This window comes from Pogona vitticeps, chromosome 7, assembly GCF_051106095.1.
Source record: "Pogona vitticeps strain Pit_001003342236 chromosome 7, PviZW2.1, whole genome shotgun sequence".
NCBI classification, from domain to species: Eukaryota; Metazoa; Chordata; class Lepidosauria; order Squamata; family Agamidae; genus Pogona; species Pogona vitticeps.
Genome location: NC_135789.1, coordinates 6327115 through 6354139, shown reverse-complemented (window position 1 = coordinate 6354139; position 27025 = coordinate 6327115). Strand labels below are relative to the sequence as shown.

The 27025-nt window shown below is 46.4% G+C and overlaps 1 protein-coding gene across 3 annotated transcripts; it reads left to right on the top strand.

Annotated features, from left to right (window-relative positions):
• The first annotated feature begins 760 nt into the window (after positions 1–760).
• On the top strand, positions 761–26308 carry PANK4 (pantothenate kinase 4 (inactive)). Of its 3 annotated transcripts, none has more exons than XR_013538011.1 (19): positions 761–951; positions 4928–5010; positions 5507–5715; positions 7147–7330; positions 7998–8090; positions 9135–9288; positions 10284–10465; positions 11267–11348; positions 13418–13518; positions 15032–15187; positions 16170–16282; positions 16682–16769; positions 18016–18167; positions 19348–19403; positions 20199–20257; positions 21239–21309; positions 23316–23416; positions 24557–24625; positions 25438–26308. XR_013538011.1 is itself a non-coding variant. In XM_072977666.2 (19 exons), exons 1-19 carry the CDS (start codon positions 810–812, stop codon positions 25649–25651), a joined length of 2334 nt encoding a protein of 777 aa, XP_072833767.2. In that variant the 5' UTR covers positions 763–809; the 3' UTR covers positions 25652–26308. The 3 variants fall into 3 exon arrangements, 2 of the variants coding, with proteins under 2 accessions (XP_072833767.2, XP_072833766.2); XM_072977666.2 differs by having other exon boundaries at positions 763–951; positions 20199–20248; positions 21205–21309; XM_072977665.2 differs by having other exon boundaries at positions 763–951; positions 21205–21309.
• The last annotated feature ends 717 nt before the right edge of the window (positions 26309–27025 follow it).

Genomic DNA, 27025 nt, shown 5'->3' with positions numbered 1-27025 from the left:
CGGTGCTTCGGATATGCAGGGGGGGGAAAGCTCTTTCCTGTTTCCTGTGCCTCCAGATTCCATGTGCATCTATTGATCGAGGGGTGTGTGTGTATACACACACACACACATATGTATACATATAAATTTAATTATAGACCTATATTATTGTATGTGTGTAATTAAATGCATATATTTAATTTTAATGTTAATTAAATTCTTGCATGCATACGTAATATACACTCTCTCACACACATATTAAACAATTAATGAACCAAACCAAAAAAAATTTAAAAAATTAAATGACACTGAAACATTTTTCATCTTCATCATTCTGTGTTACCGTCGCAGATCAGCAAGATTATAAAAAGGCAGAACATAAAAAAATCCTCCTATATGAATCCTTCTTTCAAGGTGATTGCAACAGTTTCTCTCTAGTTCTCATAGCAATCAATAAAAATTTATATACACCCTGTCAGTCATATCAGTGGAGGCACCCTCTCTAAACAGGACACCAACAAATCTGAAGGGCTGCCCTGCAGAGAGACACCTATCAGTGCAGAGATTGAAACATTTTTTAGAAATACAGCTGTTTTGATTTTTCGGATCCGGAGTGAATCCGGATTGAAGCCCTACCCCCCCCACTCAAAAAGCCCACAAATAAAACCGGATCAAGGCGGGGTCTTTCCCTTCCCTTCCTCCTCCTCCTCCTGGGGGGCGGGGCTGAATGGCTGGCCCCGCCCACCTCCTCAGCACGCAAACCGTATGCGCATAAATTTGCATGCCTAACGAGGCCGGGGGCACGGCGAAGCTGGGTCGATGCGTCCAAAATGGCGGACCGGGGCGGGCGAGGCGGGACAAGCAGCGGCAGCGGCGTCGCCGTCAGCGGCCGCCTGGACAAGAGCATCGTCCTCCCGCCGGACGAGATCTTCCGCAACCTGGAGAACGCCAAGCGCTTCGCCATCGACATCGGTGAGGGGGAGGCCGGAGCCGACGCCGCCCTCGCAGGCAGGCAGGCAGCCCCCCAACGGGCTCCTCGGGGAGGGAAAGCGGCGGCGGCGGCGGGGCCGCGCGGGGCTCGCCGGGAAATGGAGTCCCCGCTCCCATCCGCCCGTGTGGCCGCGGAGGGGCCGGCGAACGCCAACTCCCGTCGTGCCCCGCGGCGGGGCCGGCGGCGCTGTGCCCGACGGGAAGCGTAGTCCCCCAACCCGCCTCAGACTCAGCAGGGGCGGGTTGGAAGACTACAAAGCCCAGAGTTCCGTCAGAAACCGGAGGGGGGCCAGGGGAGGGGGGGTGATATAAACAAGGTTTCCTCAGGAAACCTATATGGGGGGAGGGGTTGCATTTAATTATAGGTATAATTGGGGTGGAGGTAAAAGCAGGTGGGGTGGGAAAAGGAGACCCCCACCCTCCAGAATAAGGCATGAAGGAGAAATGCCCCAGCTCTTTTTTGGGGGGGCTTCATTTAGGGGGCTCAGGGGTGTGTGAATACATAGGGCACCCCTCCACTGAAAGAGGGTGTTCAGGGAATAAATGGAGTCCAGTCTTGGAAAGAAGGAAGGGGGGCTTAGGTTCCCCTGTGAGGAGAGAAATTTGAAGGGGTTTGGCTCAAATTGGGGGGGGGAAGGAAGGGGGAAAAGGGGTGCCCATGGGGTGCAAGTGGGACCCCTTCCCTCCAAGCCATGGGGAGGAGGAAAAGCAGGCCAATCCTGGGAAAGGCTTCAGGTTTCTCTGATGGGGATGATTTTAAAGGGTTGGAGCCCCATTCAGAGAGGTGGGTGGGTGGGAGACAGAAAAGAGCATGAAGGTTTTGTGAGGGGGGTTTGAATACATGGGGGGGGGTCAACTCCCCTCCATAAGGCAGTGTTACGTCCCTTATAATCTCTTTTATAATTGCAGTTCCAAGGCTAAGGTGTTACGTCTCTGTTTAGGGAGTAATTTGAAGGGGGTTTGGTCCAAATTGAGGGGTGGGGGGCTGTTTATGGGGTGTAAATGGGACACCCACCCACCCAAGGAAGGGGTACTGAGGAATGAATGCAGTCCAGTCCTGGAAACGCTTCAGACCTCTGTCATGGGAAGAAGTAAAACATAAAAGAACTAATCTGCATTCTTAATCACATCCTGGATTGTTCCTGATTTCTCTCCCCCCCCCCTTCTTTGCTTGCATGAACAAGGTGGGGGGGTTAGGAACGATTTCAGGCTTGCTAAACAAAAACAAGATGCTCTGTCTTTTTGGCTATCACTGAGTTTCTGGAAACAAATGATCCAGGGGATGGCCTTCTGTGGACATCCATGATGATAAACTGTGAGACATGAACCAGGAAGCAGAAGGCCCTCACAGCAATATCGGATGGAATTAATAGAAACTAAATAATCTGATGTTGTTTTGATGCAGCTGAGAGGACCTGCAACCTGTGTTTAGGAAGCCGGGTGGTGAGTTGCCTAGACGAAAACCTTCTCTACAGGCAACACCTTCATCCAGGTTTTACAGAAGCTATGTTCAAAACTGAAATTGTACTTTCCTTGTATTCTCATTGGAGTTTTTATTCTGTTGGCATCTTCCTGCAAGGAGATCCCCCCCCCCAAATATTTTTATCCAGCTATAAAACTGAAAGGTCAGGCACTGGGCTGAAATATTTTGCAATTAAGGCCCAGCACTGCTCCACGCAGAGTGTAATTAAAACAAGAGCATTTGGTTTAAGAGCTTTTGATGACACATCCTTTCCTCTTGTTGACAGAAGAGGCCGGATTCTTCCCAAAGGAACAAAGGAGGTTTGGTTTTTCAAAGCATTAATACATTGCCCTGAAATGTGGGTTAATGCTGAAACATGCTGTCTCCTCATGAGGCCAGAGTCGAATTAACAGAAGGGATTAGCTTTAAACCTCAGACTGAAGAGCATCCTTCAGTGAGTGTTCAGACCCATTCTGAGGCACGACTGAGAAGAATAAAAAGATTTTACCAGTTAAAAACCAGTTGGTTACGCACAGGGCTTTACTCTAATAATTATTGTGCCTCCAGTTACAGACTAGTATTGCAGAATAAATTTAGGCTGATTCATTTAAATGAATGAACAAACATATAGAAAAAGCATCACTGAATGAGTTGTACTGAACTTGTTGTACTTGTTTCCGCCTTAGAGACAAGGGAAAATACAGATAAAAACAAAACTAGAGCATCTGGAGATTGGGATTTTCATTCAGCTATTGTATTAATGTTCCACTCAGTTGCTTTCCCTGTTTACATATTTGCAAAATTTCAGGTGAAATTGGTAGAAATTCCCAAGCTCGGGAAAATGATGAGGAGTGGGGTGGCCGCTTTAGCTCTGAGGGAGAAATCTCGGCCCTGCCCTTCCAAGTATGATTTTTTTTTTCTATTTGTGCTTCAGGTTAAGTGTTTAGCTTCCTTTATTTTAATTCCACAGTTCCATGGGTAGCCTGTTAAAAGCTTGCACAGGCCGGCACAAAGCAAAGCGAGTGCCCTCCAACAATTCAGTAGGGTTATTCTAGGCATCAGGTGTGAGAACAGGATATAGCAGGCTAAATTATTCGGACATGGGTGGGATAGAATAATAGTATTAATAGCATCCTGTCAAGGCCTTTCTGAACCTGCTTTGTACTGTGGTGGGGCTTAAATTCCAAAAGATGCATTTATGTAATTTGTGCCAAGCCTTTCTATCAAAACAGTTGCTCAACATGATGTTGACTTCAGAAAAACAAAACTGAAAGAGAAGCAGGATTAGCAATCTGGTTTGTTACGTTGCTGGTTCCGGGGAAGTCAAAGCCAAAGTCAGGAGCATCATAACAAACTCCAGTCAGTTGGAGCTTGGAAGTGAATGCTTCTTATCATCTCCTGTTGGATGTACTGATGATATTCTAGCTCAGCACAGAATTTACTTTCTCTGACTTAAATCAGAGGGGCTGAGATGTATCTAAATCTGGTTAGACAATACCCTTTTGTTCTGCTAAGTGTATGAATGTGGATGTTATCTGAAGTCACTTGTCCGGAAGATGTTTCTGGCTTAGGGCCACATTCTATTGTAAGGGAAAGTATATACTGTAGGTGAATTGGCTAAAATGGACAGGCCACCTCTTTTTCCCCCTTTCTCTGCAACTCCCTTGTCTCACTTCCTTCCTTTCCACAAATGAGTAGAATAAATTGCTAGTGCAGAGGGGTGTAGGTATGAAATCCGTTCCAAAGCGGCCAACCATCGTTTTGTACTTGACAAGATTGTGTGAATGTTCCTGTTGAATGTTCTGCTTATAGTTTTCTAGTCACAATGTAAACAATTATACAAGCAGTTCAAAAGTTGTCATAAAATAATTTAGGATGGCAACAGTGCAGTGGCTTCTAGGCTTTGAAATACCTTGATGGTCTATAGTTTCATTAAGCAGCTCATCGCACTCTGTGTGCATACTGAAGCAGTTCAGAGCGTAGGTGGGATGAGCAGTCGGCCAGAGTCCTCTTGCGTAGCTACACAAATGGAGTAACTTATAGAGACAGATTGCCTCAAGTTAAGAAATCACCATAGATGTAATCAGTCGCTGATATACAAACTCAGTATGTAACAGATAATATTTACTGTGTCTGCATAACTAGGCAGGAAGTGTTACCCATTGTCCCCTGGTGATCATGTTTCCAGTGATTGCTCAGCATTTGACTGATAACAATAAAATAACAGTAAAACAGAAGTTGCACAGGTGGAAAGGTTTATAAAACCCAAATCAAGAAACACAGATGGGGAAATAATTATCAGAACTATACCTGAATACATTTCATTGTCAAGCAGTCTGCTTCCTTGTGCATTTCACAGTAGATTGTTTTGTGTGCCTGCCTGTGATGGATGACAGATCAACTTATCTTGTTCCACCTGTAAAAGATCACTCCTCCTTCCATCAGTGATCCTGTGGACTAAGCCAGGCTTAGACCTTTTGTATTTTATCTTTACAGGTGGGTCCTTGGCCAAGCTGGCTTATTATTCAACAGTACAACACAAAGTGGCAAGGGTGCGGTCTTTGGATCAATCAGGAAAGGTAGGTTCATTCTTATTAATTTGCATGTCTTAATTTATGGTTTGTAGGAAGAGGCTCAAAATAACCATGTGCTGTCAAGTCAATTCTGACTTATGGTGACCCTTTTCAAAGATTTCCAAGGAGAAAGTACTCAGAAGTGGTTTCCCATTCCCTTCCTCCAGGGGTCACCCTGGGACTGTGAAGTTTGCCCAAGGCTACATAGGCTGGCTCTTCTCGCAGGAGGCACCCTGCAGGAAAATCAAACTATCAACCTCTGGCTCTGTAGTCAGATACCGAAACCAACAGGCTTAATGTGGAGATGAATTTGTGATTACTGTGATAGCAAATGCACTGTTGCAGTGCTTAGGTGCCACTTTGCTGCAAATTAAAAAAATTATCTCTAAGTTAGTTTTAATTTTCCTCCTAGTGGAGAAAAGTTTTGGCAAGAAAGTGGGGTTTTTTTAAAAGACTTTGTAGGTTTGTTTTCTTGAGCTCCTTGTCGTTTCTGTTCCTGAAGGATGGAGAACATGAATCGCCGTACGAAATCACAGTTCAGGAAGAGATAACAGCTCGGCTGCATTTCATTAAATTTGAGAACACCTATATCGAAACCTGTTTGGATTTCATCAAAGATCATCTTGTCAACACGGAAACCAAAGTGATCAAAGCCACAGGGGGTGGTGCCTATAAATTCAAAGACCTTATTGAGAAGAAGCTGGGATTAAAGTAAGTTGAACCACGAAGAAGTGAGCCTCATGTGGAGAATTATTAGTCTTGATGGGGCGTGCTTTGATCCATGTTAAGAATGGCAGCCTCAGGACAGAACAAAGGAAGCCAGTTGCGTCGGGAGGCACATTCAAATTATTTGTGTGCATCTAGATATCATCTGTGTATTCTTTGAAATATCGTGATTAGCAATTGACCCGTTGCCACTGAATCTAAGGTGAGCATTATGCATTGGAAACCTTGTCCTATAAGCAAGTAAGGCTACAGTTCTCCAGCCCAAGTGCGGACAAACTGTGGATGTCCAAATGTCGTTGCCACTCCATCTCCCATCATTCCTCACCTTCAGCTGTGCTGCGTGGGTGTGATGGGAGTTGTTGTCCAGCATCCAGATGGCCACATTTTGCTCCATCGTTGTTACCTTAGCTGGGAGGGAGTGCAGCTGAAATCAATGGGATTTCTGTGTAGCTGTTTCTAGCGAACCTCACTGAATTGAGCATGGGCTCTGGCATCAACCCACAACGCCATATGCAAATAAATCAGGCGTGAGACAGATGTATCAGTGTGGGAAGTCATATAAACTAATTACTCTGGCTTTTCTGTACCTTCGGACTCTGGGACTCTAGAGTTTCCACTTGGATCTTGAAGGTTTTGGTGGATTAGTTGGAAAAACGGGGTAGTAAGTTTACTTATTTGTAGGCTGACTTTCTTCCAATAAGGGGACTATGTGGCAGTGGGTGGGTGTTACAGTGAGACCAAAGGTCTACAAACAGGTAAAATAGCCACGTGCCTCTCTGATGGTGGCACATATTTAAAACCTTGAGGTAGCATATGATTTGGGGAGACCAAGTCTTAAGTTGTGAAATTTATGAGATGTTGCTGTTGTCTGTTAGCCGTTGGGCTTACACCTTGAGAAAGTAACATTTTTGTTCTGTAGGTCCTAGAATTACTCCGTTGTTGTCCCCAAATGCTACTTTTTAAAGCTCTGGAGAAGGCAAGATCTCAAGATGGAACATGTCACCACAAATGAAGTCAGATGGCTTTGCAAAGCAGAGAAGGGGGAAATTGTATGGCAGAGCTGAAAGCAACCCGAAAGAAAGAGAAGGAAAAACATGCTTTAGTTGTTAGAAAGGGGCTAAAAGCCAGATCACATCATCGGACTAGCTTTCTTATTATATGCATGGGATGGCAGTTCTCCTGGGTTTCAGGCAAGGATGGAACCTTCTGCTCACAAAGCCATGGCCCTTCTCCCAAATTAATGGCAAAGTCTTTTGTCATGACTTCAGATCATTAGAATACAGTATCTTTCAATTGAGTTTTAAGAAATCGGTGCTCGTGATGAAGGAGCCATCTGGTTCTCTACATTTAAGTAACACTGTTGGTAAAGTTGTCTTTTTTTTTTAAATTCAGCTCATGATTCTTTGCCTTCTGCAGGTTAGATAAAGAGGATGTCATGACCTGCCTTATAAAAGGATGTAACTTTGTGCTGAAGAACATCCCTCACGAGGCGTTTGTGTACATGAAGGATGCAGATCCGGAGTTCCGGTTCCAGATGAACCACCCGCACATTTTTCCTTACTTGCTCGTTAATATAGGCTCCGGGGTTTCCATATTGAAGGTATGTGAAATCTGCGGAACGGTTCTGAGCACGCAATTAAAATGTTCCTGTCAGCAGAACGAAGATGGGTGTTTAAACTGGTAAATAACATGCCTCGGGGTTTTTTCTGTTCTTTTAAAAAGACAGGATGAACCTTTGCCTCTTGTTTGCTTTATGGAAACAACTTCCTGCTCCTTTACATTCTGAAGTTATATCTCACATAGAAGCCCTTCTAGTAACTAGGGGGCAAATACATAGCAAAGCCAAATGCAGCCTTTCTTTTTTTGGGGGGGGGGTGTTGTATCTGTGTTGATTAACGATGCAGGCAGGTAGTGTTGGGGGTTAATGGGTTGGCTTGAGGGTTAAATTAGTTTGCTGTGTTGGTTTTAAATGTGTTTTTAGTATTGATTTTATTTATGGTTTTTAATAGCATGCTTAATCCCTTTTTTCAATATTTGTATGCTTATTAAGTTGGGTCTGTGACTGAATAATGTAGAATAGAATAGTAAACTTAATGTTTTTAGCTTTTAAAATATTGTCTTTTAATCATTGCAAACCGCTTCAGGGCCTTTTAAGGAGAAAGGCAGGGTAAAAATATTTTAAATAAAGGTGCTGCAACTTCTTGATTTTGCTCCTTGTTCAGTTCCGCAAACTCTTGTCTGTTGTGTGTTGCCTGCATCCCTTACAGGTAGAAACAGAGGACAAATTTGAATGGATAGGTGGGAGCTCCATCGGCGGCGGAACATTCTGGGGTCTCGGAGCGTTGCTGACACAAACCAAGGTAATAGCAGAAGGTACTCTTTTATCCTATCTGGGCGATGTTCCTACTGCCATGCTTTTTTCTTTCTTTTGGGGACAGGATGTGCTTTAGAGAAGTGGAATGACATGTTGGTGGCCATTCTTTGCTTAGAGCAAGAGGCACACGTTGGAGCTATGGTTTCTGGAGAAAAAGCTCCCTCTTGCACCCAGCCGGGACCTCTTGTCTCTCCGCTGTCCCACGCCAGAGGGTTCCCCACCAGATTGCCTGTCGAGTGTACTCCGTAAAGTTTTCTCCCATATCCGCCTCCTGCCCAGGAGCAGCAATACGCAGGGAAACATGCAAAACAGAAGCAGGTTCTAAAGGTTAGAGAAGCTGCTTTGCGTGCTCCTTATGATGCCCAATTAAAATAGTAGTTATTTATTTAGGATGCCAAGAAATGGCAGCTGCTGCTCTTTCGTCAAACAGAAATGCATCAAAGGAGCTGTGAAACAAATTAGCTAAAGCAGAAAGATCTAGATGCTATCACGTCCAAAAAAGGATTGATATGAAGCCTCACAGAAATACGCTTCACAGTACTCTGTTGAAACAACAGCTTAAACAAACATAAAAAGAAAAATAAGATGGGTACGTGGGAACTCTAAATGAGACAGAGGGTTGCTAAAGGTGCACTGCTGAAATGCCCTTTTAATCTTACCCACCCTTACAGATGGAAACTCTCTAGCATGTTCAGGGCCAAGCTGGTTTTCTAAACTGGGAATGCTCTTTGTATTATTTCTTGATGCGGGAAGCATTGACTTCTGTTCCTGTGATGTGGGCAGTCGGACGCAAGCGACCTCCTTCGCTGTGACCTAAGCTTATGAAATTAAAAAAAATCTCCACTTAGGAGCAGCCAGGGATGGGCTTGACCCTGTTTCTACCAACACCCCCTGACTTCTTGAAGGAGAGGGAAGGAGGTCAGGGCCCCTCTTATGACTTTGCAGAACAATGAGGAAGCATGAATGGTCGCCCTGGAAGTGCTCAAGATGGCCCTCTTGCGGGGTGGGGCCTGTTTGTTTTTTCTTTCAGAAGTTTGACGAGTTGCTTCATCTGGCTTCGAAGGGGCAGCACACCAACGTGGACATGCTGGTGAAGGATGTGTATGGCGGAGCTTACCAGACCCTTGGGCTAAGCGGGAACCTGATAGCCAGCAGCTTTGGGAAATCGGCCACAGCAGACAAAGGTAACCCTGGAAGACCGCTTTTTATAGGGTCTTGCCGTCCTGGCCAGCCCCCTCTGCTAGAACACCCCCCCTCCCGGGCATGCCAGTGGGGGTGGCTCCTTGCTCAGCCGTCCTTCAAAGTGTGATGTAACTGCCTTGCTGGCCCATCCTGCTCTTCTGGAGTGGTTGTTGAGAAAATGATGGGAATTGTGGCCTCGCTGCCCTTACAGCTTGGATTTCCAATGTGGTGTAGTGGATAGAGTGACGGACTAGGGCTCTGGAGATCAGGGTTCAAATCCCCACTCAGCCATGGAAACTGACTGGAGGGGGCATGGAACTGGTAAAGCCACTCCTTAGATAACTTCAGTGACCTGGAAAGTCCTGTTAGGGTCACTGTGAGTCGTTTCTGACTTGACAGCACAGAACACATACACACGCAGTGTAGGGTCGTGGATAGAGTGACAGGCTAGGACTCTGGAGGCCAGAGTTTGAATTCCCACTCGGCCATGGAAGCTCATGAGCAAGTATGTGTTGAGTGGAACAAGTGGGGACATTATTTAAATATTTACCTTGAAAGCCCCATTAAGGTCACCGGAAGTCAGTTCTTGCTTGAAGAGACTTAAGAATGAAAAGTCTAGTAACAACTGAAGGCCTGTAGTTTGTACGTCCCTGCGTAAAACAAGTAGCAGCCACAGTCTCTTAGATTTATAAGAATTTGCCTTCAGTGGGAGAGCCAGGCCTAGCCCCGACTGCCAGGTGGGCTAGATGCAGGATACATGGTGTAGATTACCCGCAAAAACATGTGGCTTGCCTTAAAGCTGAATTCATTGTAAAGCTGGGGCTCAGCTTCCACCCTCCTTTACTTTTGTTTGTGCCAACAAGGACAATATAGGTGTTGAACAGAACGACACCCCAAACCTCACCGACTCTGCAGAGCAGTCTTGGATTTGCTCAAACTTGAGCCCTCAAGGGTGTGTGATTGTCCCTTTCATTCAATTTTTTGCTGCCACTTTTAGATTTTTCCAAAGAGGACATGGCTAAAAGCTTGCTTCACATGATCAGCAATGACATCGGGCAGCTGGCTTGCCTCCACGCCAAACTCCACAACCTGAACAAAATATATTTCGGAGGCTTTTTCATCCGAGGCCACCCGGTCACCATGCGCACCATCACTTACAGTATTAACTTCTTCTCCAAGGTGAGGGACACGGGCTGTTTTGGAAAACTTGACTTAAGCGCGGGAAGAGGAGGAGGGTGGCGGTCGCTTTAGCTCTGAGGGAGAAAAACTAAGAAAAGGGGGGTGTAAGCAGAAAGGAGGGGGTCTAGACGGTGGAGTAAGGAGAGAATTAGAAGTGCAGTCCTGTTCACACTCCTGTAAGAAATGAATGTGGCTCAAGTATAATTCCTCCCTTGTCTAGCAGCTTGTCGAGGAGTTCAAAAGTGTTTAAGCCACGAGAAAAGGGGATCGCTTTTCGTTTGGGCCCCAGATTTGAACTGACCTTTGGGTTTCATGGGCCGTCACCCTGCACCCGTCTATTCCTGTGGGGTTTTATTTAATATTTTCAGGTAGCGGATAAGTGAAACCGCGCACGCTGATCCCATCGATATGGCAGTCCCACTTGTACCAGGCCAGAACTTAGAAAAAGTTATTTTTTTCAGGCAGCAATTCCAAAAATCCCTCTCTTAAGCTTGGGAGGGCCTTAGAAGCAGGAGCTGAAAGCCGTGCAGGCTGGCGGATCCTTGGCGTAGGGGGTAGAAATAATGCTAGTCACTTTTAAGAGCTCGGTACGTGCACCCTCTTTCTTTGACCCTGGCTGTAGGCCTGTTCGCACCCCTGTTAGGTTTTCAGTTCCTCACATCCGAAGGTGATGTGGGCTTTCAGCGTCACAGCCGGTCCTCACCCAGACTCGACCTTTTAGAGGGGCCAGCGTAGTTGGGTGAAAGAGCTGTGAGCGCCTAAGAAGCCGCCCACAACATGAACGTGTCCTTATTGTGACAGGGGGAGGTTCAGGCCTTGTTCCTGAGGCACGAAGGCTACCTGGGAGCCATCGGGGCGTTTTTAAAAGGAGCCGAAGAAGACAGTAAGTAGACTGACACACACCCCCTCTTCTGTCGACGCCGTGTTTTGAAAAGAGTCTCAGGGCGGAAGTGTCCTTTCTCAGAAATCCCCAATAGGTGATTGCATTTCTAGGCATGGAGTTCCCACTTCCTCACTCCTGCTGGTTTTCGTGGCCTTTTGAGGGCTTTGGTAGCCCTTCGACCGGCTCGCTCCCTGCCAGAAGCCAGCGTTGCAGCTTTTGTGCAGAAAAGCACCAGGAAGGTTTGCTGCTCTGCAACTCTTCTACTCTCCTGAAAGGCGCAGTTGTGGCTTGAGAGGTGAAGGCCGGGGCAACCCCGAAGGGGAAACAGCTCCTCCACCCAGGCGGAGCTTAGAGAGCTAAAAACAGGAAAAAGGATTTCCTGCTTTCCCTTCTGGCCCCGAGCGTTCACATCCTGGTTAGGACTAGGAAAAGCGTGATCAGCCAAGAGAACACCGGATTCTCATTTCGGCCGCCTGCCCTGATATCGGGAGGGGGTCTTTACTGCCCTCTTCCATGCCGCCTTGCTCTAACCCAAAGAAAATAGCAAATTTAGCCACCGCAGTAGAGCAAGAGCTAAATCTGTCACCCTGGGGAGTTCAGTCGTTCCAGTAAAGTCTTTTAAACAATCACCAGAAGGGATTTCATTTTGTACACAGGAAAACCACTTTGCCGGGGAGGAGTTGGGGCACACCTCTTCCCCCCCCCCCGTGCCCTGTGCAAAAAAAGCTGGGTTTGTTTTCGACACCATTTTCAGTGGTGATAAAGCTAGCTTGTGATTAGCATCCCTTCCCTTTTCTTCCTTTCTTTTTAAGTGCATTTTAAAGATCAAATCAATCCTGATCCAAGCAGTTTGGGGTGTGTTTTTTTGGTATGTGTTTGGGTTTGTGGTGTTTTTTTAAAAAAATCTGGGCAAAAGCTAAATCTGAGATATTTTCTGACTCCGGGGAATTTCCACAGGACGGAGGCTTAGCAGAAGGACTGGGGGAAGAGTTAACTTCACGTAACCAGTCCCCTATTTCCCAAGAATTCCAGTATCCCTCCCAAAGGGAACACAGCCCCTCCCAGCTACCAGAATGTGCTGCATTTGTTCCTTGGCCCCCTTGCTCGTCAAAAAGAGAGAGAAAGTACATCAGTGGCGCTAAGCGCCAGTTTGGTATTTGTCCTAGATTTTTTTTTTCTTATACTTTTTTTCGTGTTAAAAAACAAACACCACAAATCTAACACATCAAGTAGCTCAAAGCAGGCAACATAGTTGACAGCTCTCCAAGGGAGAATGTCATGAAACGTCTCTCTTGTGGGTCTAGTTTTGTGTGGAGCTTGTGCACTCTTTGAAATATCCCTTCGACCGGTGGGGGGGTGGGGGGAGCAGATGCTTATAAGTGTTGTTTGTGTCATAGGTTTCTTACTGACTCACACACTGGTTCCTTTATTGTAACAGGTGTGAATTTATAAGTAACTTATGAATTATATTTGCTGAGAAGTATTCCTTAAGTGTGAGTGGCGTTTTGGCATGTGTAAGGATCTGCCCCCCCTTTCCTTTATATCACAGGTTAAAATAAAATAAGAGCCATGTGGTCATCGCACGGCACAAATGTCGGATACTTTTATAGACCACTAAAGAAACCATAGATTCTGCCTCCTGAGCCATAGCTTTGAAGCCAAAAGTCTGCAATGCAGCCTGCCTCTTTCCTCGCTGACATTGAAGGCAAAGGCCTGGCAAAACCCCTCTGCTATGAACTTTTGGGAGTCTGCGTTCTGTCCACAAGGGCCGCCCGTGGAAGCCCGAGAAAGTGGGTGTCCTGATCCATGAAAGCTAGCAGACGGTATGGTGTCTTTAGTGGTCTTAAAAAGGTATCACCCACTCCTGCCTTTCTATCGGGGGTTAAGGTTGGAGATGAAAACCCATGGCCTTCCACGGTTGCCAAAGGCGAAGGGTGGTAAGAGCTCCAGTCGAAAAGGTCTATGGGGGGGGGGTCACAGCTGCCCATCCCTGCTTCGTACAGCATGTTTGGGGCTCCCTGCCCCCTTTCCCCGTTTAGACTCTCTTTTCCTTGCTTCTCCCCTTCTAGATCCCAATCTCTACTCTTGGGGAGAAAACTACGCCGGCAGCTCTGGGCTGATGAGCACGTCGCCAGACCTCTGCCCCATGCAGCGGGAAAGGAGCGGCACTGTAAGTCCCCCCATGGCCAGGTGGGCCGATCTTCTGGGCCTTCTGATCCAAACCCCCAGACCCTTTCCACAGTAGCCTCGCGGCCACTTCGAAAACCTCTCCTTTCGGCCTTCCCGTTCAGTCATCAAAAGACCAAAGGCTGACTGAATCTCCCTTGAGCCACCAGGGTTGTGATAGCCTCCCCAACCCCCAATACACTCGCTTCTGCGCAGAGCTTGGAGTTCCAATTTTTGAGGTTGAAGAATTAAAAAAAAAACCAATGAAAAATGTGTTGCCTTTCACACCATGCAAATGTAGAAGAGGGGATACCCTTATTTAGACCACTAAAATGCAAATATTTAATGCAAGCTTTCATGAATAAAATTCACTGCCTTAAGCACGGGGAAGAAATGTTACGAAGGAAAGGCCCAAGACGATCCTGCCCGACACCGGCCAGGCGTCTCTGCTTCGGTGGAGAGGAGAGCTGCTTGAAGGGAACACTCATTTCTAGCACTTTGTCATTTACTCTCCCCAGTTTTGACTATAAACTTGCACCCAGTGGCTGAAAACCGGTTCTGGTTTTAAGATGGATGCCACTTTAAACTGGAGCAAGTTCAGAGAGGGCAGAAGAGATGATCGGGGGACTGAAAACGAAGCCCTAGGAGGAAAGACTGAAAGAACTGGGCAGGTTGAGCCTTGAGAAAAGAAGACAGAGGGGAGACAGGAGAACACTTTTTAAATCTTTGAAAGGTAGTCGGGCAGAGGAAGGGCAGGATCTGTTCTTGATCATCCGAAGCTGCAGAACATGTAATAATGGACTCAAGTTACAGGAAGCCAGATTTAGGCTGAATATCAGGAAAAACTTCTTAACCGTTAGAGTAGTACATCGATGGAACTGTTAGAGCAGTATATCAACCAGACGAGGTCCTGGCCTTGATTATCTTAAATTTGAAAAAACGCTGCTAATCAGTGTAGAGAATAACACTCCCGACAGACCAGTGCTTTGATTTGATCTCACGCGGATTCCTGTTGCAATTTAGGGCCTCGCTCTTCGGTCATTAATGATAAGTTGGGATCTTTTCTGTTGTATCGAGAATACAGGAGTAGAACTCCCATCACCCCTTATCAGCTTGGCCAACAATCGGGATTTCCAGTAGGACCCCTGTACCCACAGGTGATCACTTCCAGGCCCTTCTATGGATGCCGAAAACTGCGGAAGCTATACATAGCATGGCCTCCGGCCAGTTCTGATAACTTCACCTTCAGAAATATTTTTTTCTAGAATTTTGCTTTTAATATTTTCAGACTGTGGATCAGTGAATCAGTGAACACTGATCCCGCAGATAAGAGGGTCCTACCGTCTTGGTGTTTCCGCCCCAGAATGTATGGAAGCATTGCCTTTCCTACCCGCATTTTAAGGCATAGCTCCAGGTTTTTCCAGGGAAAAAACACAGATGTTTCTCCAGGTTTCCTCTTCGGCTTGCCAGGGTTGCTGTGCTTCTGAACTCTTTTTTTTTTCCCTTCCCTTTCCCAGTTTGACCTGTTGGAAATGGATCGTTTGGACCGAACACTCGTGAACCTCCCCTTACTGAAGGACCCATCCACATATATCCCAGACACTGTGGACCTCACGGACGATGCCATGGCCAGGAAATACTGGCTCTCGTGCTTCGAGGAGGCCCTGGACGGGGTAAAGAGCTTCTCCTGATGCTCAGGACAATGATAATTATCCTTCTGCAAAAGTGTGTGTGTGTGTGTAGACTCGGTGGCTGATGCTACCTGCTCGCGCTTTTAAGCATGTTTTTAAGGTCACATGTAATATAAATGTAGTTGTAGAAGGGGTAGCCGTGTTAGTCTCTGCAAGCATGATAGGTAAAAGCAGAATAGAAATAAAAAGTTTAGAAAATCCAAATGTGGCACCCAAAATACTAAGTTTTGTATTTTTTTAATGTGAGCTTCCTGCCTTCGCGCCTCCTGAACATGTTTTGCTTTTAGACACTTGCCTGCTTACATCGGAAAAATAGCTCTAGCCAAAAGTGGCTTTACTGCCAGGAAGGTCTGTTCTCGTGCTATCTCCCCCTCTCAGCCTCTTCAGCGTTCCTTTTCTGTTCCTAACTAACCACAAGGATCCTGATCACCATAATCACCCAATCTCCTGAAAAGGACAAAAACCTGATCCCACTCAACTATCCCACACTCTACACCAGAACACAGACAGAGTTCTAACTCCTGTCCTCTGAAGATGCCAGCCACAGAGACTGGCAGAACTTTAGGAAGAAAAACCTCCAGAACACGGCCAAAAACAGCCCAAAAACCTACAACCATCGGATCTTGGCCATGAAAGCCTCCGAGAATACATTAACCGCAAGGATTTTGGAGGCAGAGATCAGAGATCCAATTCTGCTCCCTTTTTCATAGAACCATAAAATCACAGAACAGTTGAGTGGGAAGGGGCCTCGAAGATCATCTAGTCCAACCCCCTGCTCAAGGCAGGAATCCAAAACAAAGCAGATCTGACAGAGGGTTGTCCCGTTTTATCTCGAAGGCCTCCCGCATTGGGGCGCTCACCCCCTCTCGAGGGCATGGGTGCCGTTGTCGTATTGCTCTCACAGTTAGGAAGATTTTTCCTGATATCCAGCCTCAATCTGGCTTCCTGTTTTTTCTCTTGGCAGGTGGCAAAGCGCGCTGCGGCCAGCCAGCCTGACTCCCTCGATGCCACGGAGCGAGCGGAAAAGTTCCGGCAGAAGTACTGGGATAAACTTCAGACACTCCGGCAGCAGCCGTTGTAAGTTGCCATTGGGGGCCCTACAAAGTTTAGCAGAGGCTTCGCTGCCTTTTGCCAAAACGGGGGTGGGTGGGCGGTGATTTTTAATCCCATATTTGGACATGAACGGTCAGCTCTAGAATATCCATCATGGGTCTTTTTCATCCCGACCCCAAGCAAAGGTCTTTGACTGATGTATCAGGGAATTTAAAGAGCAGTCTCTGAGCATCCCCTGAATTAGCTTGGTGGTTATCATGATGATCCTGTAAGACGGGGAATCTGTGTGAAGCTGCAAAGCCGAGGTTGCGATTTATTTTCCTTCTCAAGTAGCGGCATGCTGGGGTAGCTAGTGTGCAGGCAGCCATCCCTTTTCCCTCCCTTAGGGTGACCTATCGGTGTATTCTCCGCCTCTGTTTTCAGCGCCTACGGCACTTTAACTGTTAGGAGTTTGCTTGACACCAGAGAGCACTGTTTGAATGAGTTCAACTTTCCAGACCCTTATTCCAAGGTAAGTCTTTTCTCTGGCAGCGTCTGGCCTAAACCTGCCTCATAGAGAAACTCGACCCAAGAGTTGTGACATTTTAATTTAATATTTGCACAATATAAAACAATTTGAATCATACCTGTTTAAATTAAATTCAGGAGAATTCATTGGGATTTTCTATAAAAAAAAATCCACCCTATTCCTATATTATAGTTTCTTCCCCAATGCTATGCATAGCGTAGTGCAGTGGTTCTTAACCTTTGTTACTCGGATGCTTTTGAACTGCAACTCCCAGAAACCCCAGTCAGGACAGCTGGTGGTGAAGGCTTCTGGGAATTGCAGTCCAAAACTCCTGAGTAACCCAAGGTTAAGAACCAGTGGCGTAGTGCAAGGAAAGGAAGAGGGTATAGCGATGAGGGGGTGGAACGGATGAAACGGCTCCTTAAAGGTCTCACTTATTAGGGACACTATAAGTTGGTTCCGTCTTGATGGCACAGAACACCTCAGTAGTAACACACATCTGTTACTGTGAGAAAAAAACATCGGTGTCTGTATAATCGGGTAAGGTATCAAAATGAAAGTGTTAAAAGGTTTCAGCAAAGCAGGTGTGCTAGACAATGTTCCAGTTATCTGGGAAAATGCACTTTAAAATGCACTTACCTAGGAACTGAAATTGATGAGATGGGAGGTTTTAAATGTTGGTGGCTGGCACTGAGAAAAATAATTCAGCATGAAATGCTCTTGTGCGATTGTCACATAAAGATTGTTTTTAATGGATCGTGTTTAAAGGGTTGGGGGTCATAGACTCCTAGAATGATGGAGTTGGAAGGGGGCCTACAAGGCCATTGAGTCCAACTCCCTGCTCAAGGCAGGAATCCACATCAAAGCAGCTCTGCCAGAGGGTTGTCCATTTTATTTCTTGAATGGCTCCAGCATTGCAGCGCTCACCACCTCCCGAGGTGGTTGGTTCCATTGTCGTATTGCTCTAAAAGCTGAGAGGTTTTTTTTCTGATATTCAGCCTAAAGCGTCTGTCTACTCAAGAAGTTGGACATGCAGAAAGTCCACCCTGCCTAGGGGTGCAGGATAACACCCTTTACATTCAGACCCTCCTGCCTCGTAAAACGACCTTTACTCTGCCCTTTGGAAGCTAGGCGTTCAAACAAGGAGTTTTGATGAGGAGCTCTTAGGAAATGAAAGTGTTGATCAAGGTGTAATATATATTTTTTGCCACTCTTCAAACTTGTGGTCTTGTGTCTCCTCCTTTCCCAGGTAAAGCAAAAAGAAAACGGCATTGCCTTAAAATGTTATCAAGGCGTAATCGAATCTTTAGATTCCTTAGGCTGGGAGGAGAGGCAGTTTGCTCTGGTGAAAGGACTTCTGGCGGGAAACGTATTTGACTGGGGAGCCAAAGCCGTCTCAGAGTAGGTGTTCACCCTCGTTTGCTGGTTGGCTTTCTGTACCCTCACGGTGTCCCCTGTCGTCCTCCTGCTTTGCATCTCAATGTTTAATTCAAAACAATGTTTGTCCGGTGATTTTTAAAATTGCCTGCGGTGTGCTTTTTGTTCCGAGAGCTGCAACAGAGCCCATGAGAAGGGGTGTGAAAATTGAAAATAAGTGGGATGAAGGCACCTGTGTTGATCTGACATAGGCGGCCCGTTTCCGACATGAGCACATGAAGGAAACAAAACATGTAGGCAAATGCTGTCAAGGACTCAGAGGTTGGGAGTTCGATTCCCCTCTTGTGCCTCCTTGACGGAGGCTAGACTGGATGATCATTAAGGGTCCTTTCCAGCTCTGCAGCTCTAAGAGGGTGGTGGTATTGATGGATTAGCGTGTTAAGAAGTGCCAGCCTGACTCTGACCCAAGGTGTATTCTTTTCGCACGCTGACTAACCAGGGACCTATAAGAAGCCCACAGGCAGGCTATTCGAACAGCCGTATCCTCTCTCACACATTGCTTTTCCATGAGACGGAGAGCACCGATCTCTCTGTATTCTCCAGATGAGATTCATGGGTTTCCTAAGTAGTAGCTTTGCTTTACGTATAGTCAGGGCTGGATGGGGGCCACCCATGAGAAGGTGTCACCCACAAGTGCCGAAAAGTTGTTGCTAACTCATCGTTAAGCCAGCTTCTCATCGGATTGCATTTCCGAACTCGGTATCGGCTTGCACCCAAGGGGAAGGGAGGGCGCAGCTCATGTTGCGTTTGTTTCGGAGCATCAAGAAGCAGATGACGAGGGAGACCCTCTGCATTTGACCCTAGAGAAGCTTCTGCCAGGCGAGCGGAGGCCGCCCTACTGAGCTCAATCAAGAGTGGCTGGTTAAAAAGTCTCTCCTCTTATGCCTTGCCTGGCAGCAGCTTCTTTGCAGAAGGGGCCTTTCATCCTCCGCAGAATATGAAGTCCGGTGGTTCAGCTTTGTACAGTACCTCTGGCGCTCCCTTTGGAGGCCTCCTGCTGTAAGAGAGAGACAGAGATTAAAAGGCGAGTTTGGATAGGGGACACATGTTTGTACAGCTGTAGAGCATCTCTGTAGACTTTTCCGCCCCTTAACAGTTTCCTTGTTCTTCCTCCTCTCTTTCTTTCTCTCTTCTCTGATGCCAGCGTTCTTGAAACAGAGCCACTGTTTGGATTTGAAGAAGCTAAGGAGAAACTCCAAGGTATCGGGCTAAAAAAATCCTTCTTTTTCTCCTGGGGTTACTGGGAGATCTGGGTTAGGTGCATGGTGCGGTGGAAGCCGGGGGGGGGGGGGTCTGTACCTACTGCAGATCAGAGCTTGGCAAGAGTTTTTGATTTTGAACTGTCATCGTAGTTCAAAGGGAACTCTTTTGCAATATCTAGGCTGTCTCCAGTGCAGATGATAAGCATCACCAATGTTATCTTCTGCAGACCCCATTGACGTGAAACCAGAGCAATGGGGGATAATTGTGCCCCCTTCTATGTGGGTCATATTTCTCTGCCCTCTTGCCATTTCTGCCGTATGGGGAACCTCGGTTCTAATCAGCAGAATCTGCTAACCTGACGTTCTGCTGTTGCAAATCCCAAATGAATTTGAAGACAAATTCAGGATCATTGAAGGGTTCTCTAGGTGTTCAGAAGAAGGATCAGTACACTTTCTGGGTCCTCATTTTCCATCTCCAGAGAACAGTTCTGATTTGCATAGATATTTTCATGCAGTGAATGAACCCCAGGTCCGTCCGAAACAGAGCCCCACCGTATCTGGGGCAGCTCGTGATTTTTTTTGGGGGGGGGGAAATGAGAAATCAGCCTTTTGGCAGGGCTGTGTCATGTAGGTGGGCCGTTTGGTAGGTCCCAAAAGAACTGGCCTGAAGGCAACCCTGGAGGATGGAGACTCGTAAGGGCAGGAACTGGTGCAACGGTTAAGACTTTGGTGTGCTTTGCTACGAGTTCAGACTTTACAGCGTTGGTCACAGGCCGCCTTGTGTTTTTAACAGAACGTCCGTGGCTGGAGGATTCCTACGACAAGTGGCTGGAGAGGCTCAAGGTACTTGAGGTTTGTCACTTTGAAACCAAATAGTCAATATTTGGACCAACAAAAGAGACCCTTGTGTCCATGTTTTTGTTATTTACATTGAAATGGAAGAAGGATATGGTTTCCCTGTGGAAGGTCTCTTTACACATCATAAGTACCGTATTTTTTGCACCATAAGACACACTTTTTTCCCACAAAACAGGGGGGTGAAAAGTCTGTGCGTCTTATGGAGCGAAGAAAACAGATTATATTTTCCTGTTTTCTTCTCCTAAAAAATTGGTGCGTCTTATGGAAAGGTGCGTCTTATGGAGTGAAAAAAACGGGTAAATTTTTAAAAAAAACCACAAGCATATAAAGACACTATCGTAGAAGTCTGAAAGAGTAAGAGCTAGAACCTCCTAATAGGCACACAAATCAGCTTTAAGTGGTTTCTGTGCCTGAATTAAAAATCCTGTATGTTCTGTTTCTGTTCTCCTGTCCCTCCATGCATGTTAAGCCCATTATTTCCCTCCACTGTAATGCTGGTTCTTCCTGTCCCTCTGCTGACTCTTTCTGTCCCTTTGCAACCCATGAGGAAGTGCACTCACCTGCCCGGGCCTGTCTTAGGCCTTTTTGAAGAGTGTGAGCATCCGATGTAGAACTACCCAGTGGTCCCATTGAGAAATGAGTCTCCCAGACCATTCTTGGCTGGGGGTGGGGGTGGGGATCTGGAGCCTTGTGGCTTCAGTTCATCTTGCAAACACAAGGCTGTTGTGAATAGATCCAAATCAACTTTTTAAAAAGCAAGCCAGAAATGTACACCCTTGGAGACCTCTTGGTATCTACGCCAAGTTTTAGTTGATTAGCGTTCATACTCTGAACTATACTGGAGGCACAGAAAGAAACGCTCAGTCAGACACATTCTGTTCGATTAAGATTGATACAGGCAGGGGTGCCTAATGTGTGTTTCTTTTCTTCTCCCTTTGCAGGCCCCCCCTCATAAATGTGCCTTAATTTTTGCAGATAACAGTGGAATAGACATCATTTTAGGCGTCTTCCCCTTTGTCAGGGAACTGCTGTCTAGGGGGACAGAGGTCAGTTGAATTACCCTGTCGTCTTAAGGTAACAACACGGTACGACGTTGCACTGCAAATTACTACGTGGTTGGCGAAGATTGTGGTTGCGTAAGATAAATGACACCTCTGGCTGCCTGACTTTGCAGCCAGAGGCACAAGGTCTCTGTTGAAATCATTGGGGGCTGAAAACATATAACGAAGACAGTTCCCATCAGCCCTCATGGGCAGCGTAGCCAATAGTGGTGGATGATGGGAGTTATAGTCTGACAGCAGCTGGAGGGCACACTTTGCCCACACCTGATGTAGACGTTCAGTGGTGCCTCGCTAGACAGTTACTCCGGATGACAGTTTTTTTCGCTAGATATTGACTTTTTGTGATCGCTATAGCGATTCGCAAAACAGTGATTTCTAGGGGGGGATTTCGCTGGACAATGTTTGGTCCCTGCTTCACAAACCGATTTTCGCTAGACAACAATTTTGACAGCTCCCTCCGCACTCACAAAATGGGACCTAAGCTTCGCAAGACAGCGATTTAAACAGCTGATCGGCGGTTTGCAAAGCGGCTTTCCTATGGCCGATCTTCGCTAGACAATGAGGCTTCTTCCCCATTGGAACGCATTAAACAGGTTTCAATACATTCCAATGGGGAAATGCTTTTCGCTAGACGATGATTTCGCTAAACAGCGATTTCAGTGGAAGGGATTATCATCGTCTAGTGAGGCACCACTGTTCATACTTTGATAGTTGAGAAGGTGATGGGGGGGGGGAGGTAGGTCATAATATTACTCTGGTCTAAGCTGGGACGTGATCTTCTATTCCGAATGGGCAAAATACGGGAGACGTTTGGCCGAATGCACACCTGGATTGTGCTGTTCCTTGTTTGTGGGTGTTAAATTTAGAGTGGCCCAACTTCACATGAACAGGTTTTTTCCCCCACTGGGCAAGGGGATACGTCTTGGGGCTTAATCAGCCGGCAGCCACGCTGCCCCGTCAGCAGCTACTGGTAGCAAAGAACAGCCGTCAGTCTCTGGTGATTCGATTATCCACGGTCTGAAAACATTAAAAGGAACACCCTAGAAACATTTATTTCCACAGACAAAGTTACCAGAACAGGCCACTAGAGGAAGCCAGAGATCATGCGATGTATAGGGCTTGCTGTAATCTGTGTTTTTCAGCCTTCGCGGGGAGGGCTTTGAACTAGGCCCCCTATGGATACGGGCCTCCTCCTACATTTCCTCTCTTAGCAGGAGAGATCGTTGACCTTTCTGCTTCCTCTGGGTGGGAGAGGCCGGAACCCTTCTCCTCTTGCTCCCGAGGAGCGTCACAGCTGTTGTGAGGGAAAGGGTGCCAAGGCGTGAACCTTGGAGGATGGAGAGAAAATGCAGGACAGGAGAAGGAGGGAGTCTCTCATTGACATATTACACACTCCGTATCTTAAAAGGGAGATTGGGAGCATTAAAGTGCAACGTATCAGGTTTTAGTAAGCAACTGTATGCTCTAGAAGCTTGTATGCTGACAGCGCAGGCATTTATTTTAATTTTTCAGCAAGCCTGACTTGCAGCAATGCCATTAACCATCCATTTTGTCTCTTGCACTGTAGGTGGCTTATAAAACAGATATTACATTGTTTCCAAGGGGCTGGTCTAGGCAAAACTGATGTCAGCAGAATTATACTGTAGGATTTTGGGGTTTTGTTTTGTTGAGAAAACAGAGGGAGTGGTTGGGGAAAAAAAAACAACGGGATGCATTCATATGAGTGCCCGGCTTACTTCTGCTCTCTTGACCCCTCAAAGGGGATGGCTTTTCTCCTTCTGGTCGCCTTCCTCAAACGGAAAGGGAAGCGGTTGGTAGCAAGAGAGGCCGAGGCAGAAGTGGGACGTGGTCTGTGTTCCAAAATTCATTATTTGAAGTTTTGCAAGACCTTCTGGTTTGGTTGTGGACCTACAGCTCTCGAAACCCCCCTGCTTGTCCAGGATGGCTTTCGATTTAAATGGCCCACATATTCTCCTCTCTCTCCATTTCAGGTTATATTGGCTTGTAATTCCGGGCCTGCGCTGAACGATGTGACCTACAGTGAGTCTCTGCTTGTCACGGAGAAGATAGCAGCGACCGATCCGATCATACGGTGAGGACTGGTTTGGTGCTCCAGCGTCTTCGCATGCGTTACCTAAACAGGGTAATGTGAGACTTTAGATTTAGGGGGGAAATGAAGATCTGATTGCTTCTTTCCTGGTTCGAGGGGATTTTTAGCTGCCCTTGACTCACTGGCACAAGCTCAACATGGCAGTTAAATAAAACAGCTTCAGGGTCAGAGGTTAATCTGTGGCAACAAACCAGGAAAGTGCTCTGAAGACTTTTATTGATCAGCTTTCGATCCATAGTGGAATAGATTCCTGTAAAACACGAGGCCACATTTAGCAGCTGGACTTTGGAGACTTGCAGCTCTTTATGTGTTTGTTACACCTGTCAGTTAGCATTTCAGGCTGGTTGACAAAAGTCTTTGACCATAAACGCCGTCTGTAATATTGACTGGCTCGGCATCCAGAAGGCCTGTTCCAAACAAAGATGTGATGGCAATGAATATTCCCGATTATTACGGATTGCTTCATAGAAGGTTCGGACGTTAGGATGATCTTGGAGGATATTATCATAGGCTGCTGTTGCGGAAGAATGAAACCTTCAACCAAACTTTTAGGAAAGTTATCAAGCCGTACATAAATAGTGCATTTCTGCTCCTCAAGCACGCTCTCTGTTCCACATCATTAGAAACAACTAGTTTTCAGTGCCTGGTAAAAATACAGCAGCCTTCGTGACTCCTCAAATGTTTAAAAGTAACTGACTTGCCAAAAGGAACAAGATAGCTGAGCTGCAGAGGTTTTACAGCAACCCTTTTCAGGGTTTTCTAAGTAGAGAGCATTCAGAAATGGTTTTCCCTTCCCTTCCTCAAGGGGGAGCCCTGGGACGGTGCAGCTTGCCCAAGGCTACCCAGGCTGGCTCTTCTCCCAGGAGTTACAGTGGGGGGAATCAAACTCCCAACCTCTGGCTTCCGCAGCGAGGCACCCAACTCACTTAGGGTATGCGGCCAGCTGAATGCCAGGCCACTTGACTAAAACCCGAACCAGCTTTGGATTGATGGTGCCAAGATCTTTAAAACGAAGTGTTGACAATATTTTAAGAAATGCAGATTTTTAACATGAACCCATGGCCTGTTCCCTACGGGTTCATGTTCGTGGTAGCTTTGGGCTGACGGGTCTTTCATTTTAAGGTCTGCCTTGAAGGAAGAGAGGCTGCTCTTGGTACAGACCGGCTCAAGTTCACCATGCCTGGATCTCAGGTAAGAGGTCTCCCCGGGGTATTTTGACAATCCCAGGGACTTGTTCCGTTTTGATCCAGTGGGGGAAAGAAGGCATTCCAGTGGAGGGTGACTGCGTGTGTGGAGAAATTCCTCCGTTCTGCCACAAGATGGCAGTGAGTGTTTCTTTTTGTGTGTGGGGGGGTGGATCTCTTGAGCATTTTGCCATCAGTCAGTCAGGATTTCTGACCCCTTGTTGTTTAACAGCACCAACAAGAATATGGGAATTTTCACACCCTTAAATGGGAGAAAAGAAAGCTGGTGGAGACCAGCATGGATTTGAAGTGTTTGGAAAGCGTGGCCCTGTGGAAATCAATGTGTGGGACAATGTGTTTAGTTACAAGCCACACGATTCATTGAGTTCCTCAGATCTGCTCTGTTTGGTGCATAAGCTACTGACTTCTTGATTCCTGGTGGTCTTCACTGATCCTCATGGCACAGGGGTCAAACTGCAGGACTGCAGTCAATACTCTGCTCACAACCTGAGTTCATTTCTGGTGGGTGCTCAGGTAGCTGGCTCAAAGCTGACTGAGCCTTTCATCCTTCTGAGGCCTGTAAATGGAGTATCCAGCTTGCTCGCGGGGCGGTGGGGGGGGGAGAGACATTGTGTTGCTTGCATAACTAAATTGTAAACCACCCAGAGAGTGCTTTAGCTGCCACGAGGTGGTCTGCAAGCAGCACGTTTTGCTTTCCGCTTTGCGCCCCGGGGCTCAAGGGAGGCACCATGCCATTTGCCTTGTCCGCCTTGATCGTTGCTCCCTTTTCTCCGCCAATCCTCCCGATTCTTTCTGCAGCCGCCTGGATAAAGGGTTGGCCAACCTAGTCCGGGAGCGGAAGACGGACCTGGTCGTCATTGAAGGGATGGGGCGGGCCATCCACACCAACTACTATGCAGCCCTCAAGTGTGAGAGCCTCAAGCTTGCGGTCATCAAGAACTCTTGGCTGGCCGACCGCCTCGGCGGGAAGATCTTCAGCGTCATTTTCAAGTACGAGGTGCCCCTCCAATGATCCGGCCCCGGGACTCGAATACGGGCCTTTGTGCCGGAACAGGAAACTTGCCGAAACGGGACTTGCACTAGTTTAATTTTAATTGTAAAGAATGTATTTTTATTACCACAGGGAAAATGAGGTCACACAAAATGATTGCATATTTATATTGTGCTAACTCATATCGGCTTTTTTTTTTGTAAAGTGTTTATTTTAATGCTGCAGTATTCGTGATGGGAAAACACTTGATTATCTATCCCACCTTGAACCCCCTGGTTCTGTGAGACTTTTGTTTCAAAATATTTAATGTCAATTGAACCTCTTTTTATATTTTGGCCTAAATATATTCCAGCCATTACTGGCCAGATACCAAATAGAGTTTTTAAAGAGCTGACAGAAGTCTGATCTTTCTTGTTTTTGAATCGGTAACAGAAGATACTGGACTTCAGTTCTGACTCGGTAAACTTCCTCCATCCACTGGGTCATGATCCGGAGCTTGGAAATAATCTTAGCGCAAAGAGCTTGTCATTAAATTGATTGGGGAAAACTGATTCGCTAACACGGAATGAATGTTGAACGGAATGTGTTGAATCACTTTGTTAATTCATTTGCTAAGTTGTTAGCTGTAAAAAAAATCATAATTTCTAGAAATGGACAATAAAAATGAAGGTGATGAGAGCTGTTAACATGTCTGGTATGTCACGATCCAAATAATGGGTTTTAAAACAGTGAAATGTTTAATGCATTAATTTTTAACGCTTACTATTTCCAAGCTCTGGTATGATCACATTACTATCCCATAAAAGCCACAACATCCCTTTTTACACGCTGAATTTGAATTTGGGACAGCTACCCGTGGGCAGCTTAAGTTCTGTAATATTTTTATGCTCAAGGGGTGGATGATGCCCATCAGGGCTTGGGTGGGGCAGGATTAAGAGAGGCAGCCCCAACCGCAGCTGCTTGACTACCCAAACACAGCAAAAGAGCCCATTGAATTCTGAGCGGGTTGAAAAGCGGCCTGGCCTTTAGGAACTCCCTCCAGCTAGTCCATTACCTAAGCTCAACATTCCTCCAACAATCCAGAGGTTCTAGCCCTCGAAAAAAAAAGTGGTTAAGAAGAAAAGAGAAGCATGTGTACCCACACCGTGAAACTGGGCGCCCAGCAAGACCACGATCCTACACCGTCTTGCCTGAGCGTCCGCTCCACCAAACAGAGCCAGACCTAGATCGGAGCCAGACGTTTTATCACACTGTAAGGTAAGTGATGAATTTAACAGAAGAAACTGAACAGGAGTTACCCCTGTTGGCTAAAAAAAAAAAGCTGTAGGTCATCATCTCATTCTCTAAATAAACAGACCTTTAACTTCTATCCCCGCAGGTTCAATTTCATTGGGT

Excerpts from the sequence above, each read along its gene's own strand:
- PANK4 (XM_072977665.2), top strand. The coding sequence starts at position 810 with ATGGCGGACCGGGGCGGGCGAGGCGGGACAAGCAGCGGCAGCGGCGTC. Across the intron at positions 7,331-7,997 it reads CCGGGGTTTCCATATTGAAG|GTAGAAACAGAGGACAAATT; the intron begins GTATGTGAAATC and ends CATCCCTTACAG. Across the intron at positions 8,091-9,134 it reads CGTTGCTGACACAAACCAAG|AAGTTTGACGAGTTGCTTCA; the intron begins GTAATAGCAGAA and ends TTTTTCTTTCAG.